General features: G+C 38.3%; 1 protein-coding gene across 1 annotated transcript; it reads right to left on the bottom strand.

Moving 5' to 3' along the window:
- Nucleotides 1–5449: 5449 nt before the first annotated feature.
- ASB15 (ankyrin repeat and SOCS box containing 15) lies at nt 5450–9242 on the bottom strand. Its single transcript, XM_031056909.1, is given in 10 exon segments — nt 5450–5521; nt 5523–5582; nt 6219–6334; nt 6337–6375; nt 6378–6730; nt 7099–7272; nt 7865–8172; nt 8606–8715; nt 8870–8907; nt 9226–9242. Coding segments are annotated over 10 exon segments (1287 nt in total).
- Nucleotides 9243–11839: the final 2597 nt, after the last annotated feature.

Raw genomic sequence — 11839 nt, 5'->3', positions numbered from 1 at the left:
TGTGAAAATTGTGTGCACGATACTGTGCCTGAAAAGGATGTGTCATCACCTACATTTAACAGTGGTGTCAGCAGAGCAAATGGGATGAAGCATGCACTGAAGGCATTTGAAGAAACAATTTTTCAGCTGCTTTTCTCAATGCCAGATGATTCTGTTGTTCACTCCATCTCTCCGGGTGATGGCTGTAAACAGGGAGTCACACAGAAGAAAAAGATGTTTTCTGTCATACATGCTGGGGGAACACAAAGTGGGGTAAGTGCAAACATGACCCTGATTCAAAACCAGTCTTTGCTTGGGAATCAGATTCAGCATTCTAGCTCAAAGACAGATTTTTCCCACAGATTCCCTGCAACACACCCCAGGCTACTAGGAGGGCAGATTCTAGGTCCAGGCTGTAGTTTAACAACTCAGACCATCACAAACAGTAATCAGCTTTCACTCAAAAACATGTGCATGTGGGCTGCCTTATTGCTCAGATCAGTTTTGAAAACAGCTTTCTCAACAGTTGCTGGGGACATAATTATGCACATATACCAACGAGGCACAGGGCAACCACTAATCTGATGTATTTCACCCCCACACGGTGGGGGTGTTTGTGTTGCCTTACTTATAGAAGACAGGAGAGTAAGAGGGAGTGAAGAAGTGAATGGGCTCTGATAATGCTGCTGATGGGAAGATAGTATGGATGCATCCTGGAAGGGGAGTCAAGGGGAGTCAGGTAAATCTGACTGCAGGGAAGGACTGGGGGCAAAAATACATCTGAGTGCAAATAAGAACATTTCTGAACTAACAAATTTCTCAACCTTTAATGAAAAGAAAGAATGCTCACCTTTGTGCATGGATCCTGGTGGTCTATTTTATTATACAGAGAGGATGCCACTGGGTGCCAAAGGTGCAGCAGATTTTGGATTTATTGCTCCTTCTGCCTACCTGAATCACACTAAAATAAGGAAGACATTGGGGGAAAATAAATCTTATTGAATAAATGTCATTCCAGTCCCAGTTTTCTTTTCTTCCTACACAGCCAATACTTTTTAATCATCTCGTGTCAGTACAGTGTCATGTTCTGTATTAACAGCATGAGAAGAACCTGCTTATCTTTGACAGCACAAACTACTCCTGCCAGGGTTTTGCCCAAAGCAAGTGCTTCTTCACATCTCGGCAGACTGGCCATTTCCTCATTTCTGCCACACCAAATAGATAAACTGCTTTGTACACAAGGACAGGCTTAATGCTCTTGCTTTCTCAGAGCTGCTCTTATTCCTCAGGAAGAATCTCAGTCTGCTTTACAAACATTGCCAACAGATTTACAAACTATATATAGAAATCGTTTCACTTGCTACTGATGTACAGACATAGGGTGACCACAGCAGCTGTTTGGAATTACATCGCAATATTGCTCAACAGGTTTGGAAAGGAAGTAGAGGCCACTGTATTGCAAAGAAAGTAACAGAGGAACTGCTGTATGCACAAAAATGTGGGGTTTGGAAGGATAATTTCAGTGGGATGCAGTTAGCCTACTACTTTTTTAAAAATGAAGCATAAGAAAATAGGTTAAAATTACCAATGTAAGAACTGTATTATTTATGGTGGTATTTGTAAATACACTGCAATATGCATGTCCATATCAGGTAGTTATTAAATTATAAGTGATTACGAAAACTGCATGGATTTCATCCTTTGTTAATACCTGACAGACAATTCTCCCATGTAACTTAGCCAAACCTACAGTTTGTCATTCTGTTTAAAAAATTACTCTATTTCTTTATGCACAAGAGAGCAAAAGGTAGTTACTATATTTAGCATTTCCTTTGTCACTTATTTTTAACAGTGTGTGTTTATGAAGATTTTTTTAAAAAGGTGATGCCAGCAACATAAACAAGTTATATACTTCATAGAGAATTAAATACAAGCAGCAGTACTAACCAGGTAAATTCTCTATTGTCTTTAATTATGTCGGGGGTTTGTTTTGTTTTTATTTTTTGTTAGTCCATATTAATGACAACAGAATTTCTGTGAATATCTACTACGCACAGCAAATGTGGACAAATGGCAATGGGTTTGCCCAATTAGATGTAGAGATTTCTACTGAAAATGTGAATTTTGAAAATTAAATTAAATGAAAATACATTGAACATGTCACCAGAGCTACACTGTTATAATTCTTATGACTACTAACCATTCACTAATATATTTTTGTATCTTTTCAGGAGAACCCCAGCTCTCTCAGCCATTCTTCATAAGACTTATATTCCAGACCCTGGAAGTGATGGAAAAACAAAAGAGATAAAACCTGTTCTACAGAGATAAGTCAAAACAAATTTATGTCCATGCAAGCCATAGCCAATCCATGGATATTTTAGTAGGGTTTTTTTTTTTTCTGCCCCAAGTAAGGGTCACAAAAAATCCCTTTACCTTACCCCAAGGTAGACACAAAAGAGCCTGTGACTTCGTGACTGTGTTTTTCCATGTGTGACTCGTGTACTGATGGCAATAGTCTGAGAAAAGGCAGCTCAGGCACTTGGAGCCCATGCCAGAACACAGACTGCTGCAGTAAAATTGCTGCTCACCTCCCACCTCAGCCTCACCCCGGCCTTGATACCCAGAACAAGCTCTGCCATGCCAGCTCCCAAAATTAGATGGTAGTCAGTGCACGGAGCTTTATGGATGACCTACACACAACATTATGGCTTCTACAGGGAACAGCTTGTCATACACAGGACTCGTGGCTATGGTTTTCTTCCTCCTGCACTGAGCTCTGAAAACACTCACAGCTACAAACTCCATCCCATGGGTGCTGAAAAGGCTAAAGGCTGATGTAACCAATGTTGAATGTCTGGCTCCTTGGAGAGTTCACAGCCTGGTGCAGCTGCTTGTGTCAGATTTTATGAGAAATAGAAACCAAATTATACCTCTGATTTCAAACATTGTCCCTAAATCGATAGGAGGCCCTATCCCACAGCATGCCTGATTCAGTGCCAGGGCACTTAATTACTTGTAGACAACATTGCCTGGGGGTGGGCATGCCATGGAATTGGGTTGCGGTGGAACAGCCTGTGGGACACACCCAAATAGCCAAGAAAATTAAATGCTAGTGTTGCAAGGGTTCAATCACAGTCCAAGTAGGGAAAATAAAAAGGTTTTTTTCCGACCAATTTATTCTTCCATCTGGGAATGAAGCCTTTGTGTCTTTTCACACAACCACCAGCTCTGGCCCAGTTACATTTCCTGGTTCTACCACCACATAGTCAAGTCCATAAAAAGTAGCATCAAATGGTCTGGCTGCAAAATATGGGAGTCAAAAGAGTTGTATTTAATTTCTAGCTGTGCCATAAACCTGACACGGGGAAATCAGCTCCACGACTATCTCACCTCATATTTCATTTAAAATAAAGTTTTGCTTTTCCCTCCATCCAGTTCACAGATGCCTTGAAAATACAAAAGACACTTTCTCATAATGCTGTACTTGCTTTAGAGTTGAGGAGGATGGGGGTGGGAAGGAAGGGAAGCAAGGGTGGGCAGAAGTCTCTAACAAATAAACAACTTCAATGGTGAAGGACAGAAAAGCTTTATATCAGTATCACTCCCCCTCCTATAACAGGCAACCAAACAAAAAGAGGGCCTGGCTGTACTGATTAAAAGATAAACACAATCAGTACCATGTCTTTTTAGCTTACCTAGTGAAATTCAAAGGACTACTTCATGATATTTTAAACACTTGGGGCAATGCTCAGTGCTACATCTGAATGCTTTGATGCTGCAGGCAATGTAACTACTGCCTGATGCTTGTATGAAGTCCTAAATATAAACCTTTGCCCGTGAACTAAAATTACTAATGGAATTTGGCTCTAGCCACAGAAAGGATTTAAAATCTCCTGTCTAAAGCCTTATTTGATCATGTTTCCTTTGCTGGTTGCAGTATACTGTATCAGATATGTGATTACCCAGATTCTTGTGTTGTGGTCACTGTATTAATTAAAATTACCACAATTTAAGATTTATCATGATTAGGCCCATATTTCTGATTAAGAATTCCCACAAAGAAGCATCAGTTTATAGGTTAGGAAGCATACATGTACTTATCCTGTTATGTCCAGGAGGTATTGGCCAGTGGAGCCTTGACTTGCAGTCAGCTGTGTTGGGTTCACTGGGCACTCTGTGCCCAGGCCATGCCTGCAGTCACCAGGGGCATCCTTCTGTCAGGGGCCTCGCTCAGATGCCAAATACCTAGAAATTTTTCAAAAGTGACTAAATCATTATTTTTCATCCTGGTCAATATTTCTGGCAAAAACCCCAGAAGTTATGTCTCAGAAATCTACATGAATAGTAGCCTTACTGAGAGCAGAAGGAGGAATTAAGCCTTCTGTTAAACCTTCTTCATGTCCCAGACCAGTAATTTTGACCTCTTCCATTTGCTCCAGTGAATCTGTCATGAAGAAGGACACACAAAGGACCAATCTAGCTACCGTGGGAATTGGAATTTACATCTCTGACTCAGAAGTTAGGTCTTACATGACAATGACATTCAGCAATTAAGGAGAAATTCTGAAGAACATGGAAAGTGAGTTTAGGGGGCAGGGCAGAAGCATACTGGAGCTGAGTTTTGGTTTCTGTGAATATGTGTGTGTGTGTGATAACCAGCATATCTCCCAAATAACAGGATGCCCAGAGTTGTGGCTGCCCCATCCCTGGCAATGTTCAAGGCCAAGTTGCAGATGGCTTTGAGAAACTTGCTCTAATGGAAAGCGTCCCTACCCATGGTAGGGGGGTTGGAACTAAATGATCTTTAAGGTCCTTTCCAACACACTCATTTGATAATTGTGGGTTTATCTAGATGGATTATGCCCTATGTAATCCCAACTGAAATATCTTCTTAGTTGGGAGGGTCTACATTTTTTTCTTTCCTCAAGATGGAAGAGATGGTAGAAAAACAAAGGGAGTAAATGCAAATAATTTTTAATTAAATATCTTTAAATTTATTCTGTCAGATTTTTTTTTCTCTAAATGTGCAGAAACTTACTGTGGAGTGCATGACAGCATGATTGAGGGTGAGTCTATTCAAGAACTGATCTGCCAAAACTCTGAAAGAATGAAAATTAAAGTTACAATATTTCTCAACCAAGGGGATATGCTGCTTGATTTCCTGGTTTGCCCATCAAAATCTACTCTTTGTTTAAAAGAGCCTACCTAAAGTCCCTTAAATTTTGCCAAGCCTTGAAACATGTACACACCAAAGCTGTACCTGGGACCAAACACTTTGCAAAAATACCTAAAAATAATCATTTAGATGTTTGAAGAATTTTACATGGGACCATGACCTTTAATGTACAAAGTATGCCACAACACTTTGGATGAATGTGACCTGACATAAGCAATTAAAATTTCCTATAATAAATCTTAACATTATTAACTGGAAGTTAGATATTTATCCAGTCTGTGGTATCTCTGCTCATTTTTTCTGTGTTTCTATGAAAAACTGAATTCTTGTACTTAGAGGCATATAATCTGTGTAATCTATAAAAAACACAAGCCACTTTTCCAACTAAATGTCTCAACTACAGAACTGCAATAAACTCACAGAACTGAAACAGAGAACACATCAAGCCATAATTTAAAAATCTGTGCAGAGAAACGCCAAAGAACACATTTTAAACTAATTACAGAAGATAATTTAAACAAACTCCTGGCAATGGCCTTCAACAGTCAAATTGATACCTAGGTAGGTTACTTTAAAATTCATTTTCTTCCATATTTAGCCTTTGTGAACCCTTAATTTATGCAAACAGGCTTGAAGGCAAAAAAAAAAATCCTGTAATCTGTGGCACTGTTTTGTTCAACAGAAATATTTCTTTGGAAACATATTGCTCCACTAGTTAGGAAAGGAACAGAAATTCCAGAATCCTTCCTCATGATTTCTTAAAATTTCCTTTCTAAATCTCTAATATATTAATGCAAATAAATAATAAAACCACATCACCACCATATGTACATCATTTTCTCTACCTCAGAGTGGAAAATGAGAAACAGCTATTTTATTTTTAGAGTGTTTTCAAAAATTATTTTGACGGTATGTTAACCTTAATTCAACACTATAAACCAGTGTTTCAATCTGGCTAATGAAAATAGCCAAGTGAAGAGAAGCAAGGAAGGTATGTATTTATTAGTTTATTATTTATTGAAGAAGTAGTCCAACTGTGAATAGGCTAGAGCTCTGGAGCTGGCCACACAAAAGAATTTCCAAAGATACCCTGACACATAAAGTCCAAACACATCTCCACATTATATCCGTGACTGAGCAACAGCCTCAGCATCATGTCACCATTCAAAGAATACCAAATGCACTGGGAAAATGCGTATCATTAAGCAACAAAATTAGCAGTTGACATCTGCTCCATAAGATAGGAGTAGCTTTACAATTCCATGGCTGTCAGCTCTCACTGCTCCGAGAACACAGTTTAAAGGATCCTTGTTTGGATTTGCTCCTGCTTTGAGCAATATATTGGTGCAAAGAATCTCATTATTAGAAACAGCACGACAAAGTGCAGTCTCTCTTCTGTCATCATAAGTATTTGAAGTTATGTGTTCAGACAAGAGAGTGTTGACATCCAAACCATTTTCAATGACAAGCTCTACACACTGGTTCTGGCTGTCTACAGCAGAATGAACAGTGCTTGACCCACTTTCCTGGATTAAAGTTTGGGATGTGACTGCAATGAGATACTTCCTGCCCCTAAAAAACAGTCAAAAAAACTAGGCAGGTGTAACTTCCTTACAGGAAGAAAATAACCCATATCCATCTTCTTAGTTACCACCTAGACATCTTACAAAGAATCAAAACATAGAAACACTAGTTTTGAGCACTGTCAAATAAGATGTGTTTAAGTTGTTTCAGTGGTTTTCACTTAATTCTAAGGAACATTTTGCATTTTGCTTTGTTTATGCTAAAAATAAAAGTTAATTAAATCTAATCGAAAAGAGGTACTTCTGAAATAGAAATGCACATAAATATACATTTGCAAGTTTACAACAAACGTCTTTGATGTAACCTTGTGCCACATTGTCTCTTAGTAAAAATCTAAAGTCCAAGCTCATACTCACAGGTGATGTTCCTCATAAGCCACTTTGTGTATGGGAAGCAGTCCTGCCCCACCAGGCACAGTGCCACTTCCTCCATCTTTCAAAAGCAGAGCTATGCAGCCTAGACTACATCCTCGAGCTGCTGGAAGCAATACTGCTACACGATCATCTGCTAAGGCCTTGACATGTCCACCTCAAAGGAGGATACAGAACTTATATTTATATCTAAAGTGATTTACAGAGCATCATAAAAACAAACCCAGAGTACTTCCCTCTTTATTTTCAGATATATTTAAGTTAAAACTTTACTAAAGCACGGAATATTTTTTGTGACAAATACAAAACCCAAAATCAAAATAAGAGGTCTACAGACACAAGTTCAAGTGCTCACCTGAGCGGGCTCTGCTTTGACTGTAAGCATTACAAATGAGGACTTTCAAACTGACATATTTCAAATATACTTCATTAATTAATACCAATATAATTCCATATGTGGAAGGAAAGGTAGGAGGGAGGGAGGGATGGAGTGGAATAAAGAGAAACACAGAAGGGCAAGAAGAGCAAATATAGCAATCTCTCCTTGACTGAAAGGGATTGCTTTCAACTCTGCTACTCCTCTCACACGCATTACAGAAACTTGTAAGCATCACTCCAGTCCAGCAGAAACACTCATGTATGCTTCCTTTCCTTCCAGCTAATTTCCTCTTTTTTTCCTGAAAGATCTCAGCACTCAGGCAAGATGTATGCCAGTGCAGAAGTGAATTTCTCTTTTCTTGAATACCTATCATTATGATTAAGATGCTCCAGCACATCACAGTGACCACATTCAGCAGTAACCCCTAATGGTGTTACTCAATATTTGTCCTTAATGTTCACATTTCCATCATTCTTCAGAATATCAACAATGTCTTTGCATCTCTTGTTTTGCAGCTTCTTGCATTGTTGACCAATAAGTTTCTCCTTGTAATTTATGGTACTGGGACAAACATCCTTTTCCAGGATCATTTGCACATTTTCCACAAAGCCAGTGTTGCTGCCAAAGTTAGTGCTGTTTTCCATTGCATGATTTTTATTGCCATGTTGATTCATAAGATGCTAGAGGTAAGAAAGTGAAAAAAGATAAAATAAAATAAAGCACAACGCTGTTAATACATACACATATATCAGAAATCCCTAAATGCTAAGTTTTTATTAAAAGTATTTGTAATTATGTTCACCCAACCAGTACTGCCAAACACACTGAATAGTGAATAGTAATTCCTGCTTTGTCTATAAGCTTCTGAACAAAATGTTAAAAATGGTCCAATTTATTTGCTGGTGTAAACTGATGCAAGTTCTTCAAAATCAGAAAATTTGTTGGAACATTTAAACAACATAAGCAAGATGCTTCATAGAGGACTTGGTCGTACTTCTTTTAGTTAACAGTTCTAGCCTGTTGGTGTCTTCATTATTCTATGTTTCTTTGTTGCTCCCCTTATCTTATGGGATATTTTTAACCTTTCCTGCCATCTAAAGTGCCTTCAAATACATGTAGAATTGGCTGAAGTGCAATCTCAAGCAGAGGAAACCACTCTCATTGATCAGTTTCCTTCAAAGCATATGTCAGGTTCACAAGTTCTTGAAGCCCAGATACTTGACCTTACAAACTTGAACAGATAAACGTGATGCAGTTGAAAAACAATGTCAAAAGCTCAGATTTGCAAAGGGACTAATAATTTAATTTTAGGGTGTCATTTTTGTTTTGTTGTTTGTTTGTTTGTTTTGTTCTGTTCTGTTTTTACCCCAAGGACACCTTGCTTCATGGATGTTACAATTTTCCTGTTGTTCTCACTAGGTGATACAATAAAATGGTCTCACCTCATGTCATTAATTATCTCTTCCAATAGTCCTTAATGTGTTAATGCCCCCCAAAACAAACTCCAAACACTCACAAATATTGTTTTATCTTTATACTGCCAAAGCACAGTCTATTAAAGAAGAAAAAGGTCTTTAGACTCCCCACACTATTTCTGCAGTCGTGAAGTTTAATGGACATTCACATGAGTTTGGTACACAAGGTCAGGCCATGGCCAAGCCATGCCAGCTATTATTTTCAAGGTGTGAGAGTCACTGAAGTGCTCAGTGGATTAGTAACAGAGTATGTCAAACCTTTTAACTATAGTCATCAACTAAATTCAGCCTGTTCATATCACCAAGTGTAACTGTGGCTTATGTTCACTATGCTTTTTCCTCATGATATCACATCAACTAACCATATTACTAGTAAATTCTCATTATAACTGGAAGGTCAGGAATTTTGCTCTTTACAACATCATCCAGGTTTTTGAACTATAAAATGCAGTCTTTATATCTCATAAAACACACAGAAAGAAAAACATTTTAAGTTAAGTTATGCTGTACCTACCTAGGTTTTTCCAAATAAGTTTTGGATTTTGATAGTTTCTCTGTTTGATTCAATCTCAGTGGCTTAACCCATTTGTCCTGTTGAATCTTTTTATTTATTTTTAAACTACTGCTTCCACAGTTTGTGCCATCATGTACTCTTTCTACTACACTGAACACTTATCATCCTCAAAATGTTGCACAAATATTACACAAGTATACTAAGTCCCTGTTGTATGTTTGTCACAGCTCATGGTTCTAGTCATCCTGCAAATAGAGAAGGAACATTGGAAATGCTATTTGGAAGAAATCTTCTGAAACTTATTTTCAAGGGGAAGTGTTAATCAACTTTCTCTTCAGACTAGTTTCTGCATTGCTCTTGTAAGCAGTAAGTCACTCAAAGTACCATAGCCAATATAATAATCCCATCCACAAATACCTTACTAGTTAGTATATTATGATAAAGCCTGCAACCCAAAATTAAATTAATAAGGGCTTACATTTAGATTGACTCAGAAACTAACTGACTAAAGGTCTCTTTGATTCAGACTCCCACATAATACAATTTCTCACCTCTTTCAATGTGTACTGGAATCATGGCCTGGGTTTTCAACTGCAAGGAAACAAATTTGAAGGAAGATGTTAAAAATCTCTACGTCAATCCCATTTTCTCTGATGGAGAAAATATACAACTTGGGTCTTGAGTGCCATCTCTGAACACAAAAAAAAGAGGTCCAAGAATAATAAAAGAATATTTACGAACACATTTTCATTTGGGGCTTAGAAAAACAGACCTTCATGTTGTTCATAAAGGACAAGCTTTTCTGAAGGTTCTCTTCTCTGTCCCTTCCTATTGTGTCCATAGTCAAGGTTTCAGCATAACAGGCCAAAAGAAGATTTAACACAGAAATTATTGTGACACACTGCTCATCACAGTGTGGACACACACACCACTCTCCCTCATCTCTTGTGGGCAATACACTCCATTGGCAGGCAGAAGAATTCTGAGGCAAGGTTCTTTTATGCATTCTTCCTCTCATTTTCATTAATATTTCTCAAATTCTGATGGCACCTTAAAGCTTCCATGACTTAACTCACAAATACACTCTTGTTATGAACACTCACAAACCTTCCAGAGAGCAAAGATAAAATCTCTCCTGGACTAGCAGTTTCAGAAATATGCATCAATGAACACACCTGCAACCTCAACCTGCCATCAGCTAAAAGGAAAGTACATTTTAGAGCACATGAATATCTCCTTGGCAGCTAACAGGTGCTCCTAATAAAACAGTTAATTTACATAAGATAATTTATTAAGGAAAAATATGTAACATTCATAAACTTATTTCCTCCATAACTGCTTTAAGAAAAAAGTTACCTTCCCCCTTTTCACACCTTTCATTTTGAAAACCCTCAATTTGAAGATTTCGTACCATTGATAAAACTTTTTTTTCATGAATCAAGATCACCCTATTGGATCCACATGGAGGGACCTTCATGCCCTGCTAGCTTTATTGAAGGTGCTGTCCTTAGGAAAGTTGAGAATTACTATATTCCAGACCATTATAATATATTTACCCCAGAGCCTGAACCAAAAAGGCTCTTGAAGAATTACACAGGCCTTAGATCAGACCCTCACACTGCAAACTCTCTGAAAAAAAGTCAGTTTAGTGTATAAAAAAGACATTTTAGCAATGTTCACATATTGTCTACTCCTGCCAGATGATCAATACACTCCCAACATCAGTGTTTCCAGGAAGACTTAAGAACACTTAAGTGACGATAGTTTTTTTAGTAATAAAATCCTTTTATTTTCATTAGAATGTGTTTCCTTTCTATGACTCCTTTCTCTCCAAAAGATCAGAGGAATAAACCAGTTTAGAGGCCCCACAGAAAATTTTCTCTGGTTACGCAGTGTCCATAACCAAAAGTTTCTCCTGAGTCGCTATACTCCCCTGAGGGATTTCACCAGCGGCATCATAAAGCTCTTGAACACAAACTTAACCAGAAAGGTCTTAGATGAGCAGTGTTTCAGAATTGCTGTGTGTACTATTTTCAAATTATCTTATCCCACAAAAATCCATGTATTGTAAAATGAGAAAGTTGGCTAGTAGCAAGTAACTGTGACAGGGTAGAGTCAGTGTAAGGCAAAGAGCTCCCCAGAGCAGGACACGCTGCCAAGGGTCTACAGGCGCTCTGAGAGCCTGATTTGCTGCATCATTGCTGGTAATACGCTGTGCTGGGTGACAGGGGCTGACAAAAGCATGGATGTTCCAAAAGGATCACAGGGAACAGCATGGCTGATACACTGAGCAGCAACAGAAACATCGCTGCTCCATTACGTGATGTGGCAGTGAAAAGGCTAAAAAGCTCAGCAGGA

This window comes from Geospiza fortis, unplaced genomic scaffold, assembly GCF_000277835.1.
Source record: "Geospiza fortis unplaced genomic scaffold, GeoFor_1.0 scaffold195, whole genome shotgun sequence".
Classification (NCBI taxonomy): domain Eukaryota; kingdom Metazoa; phylum Chordata; class Aves; order Passeriformes; family Thraupidae; genus Geospiza; species Geospiza fortis.
Note: the sequence above shows the minus strand (reverse complement) of the source record. Positions and strands in the feature narration are given on the sequence as shown.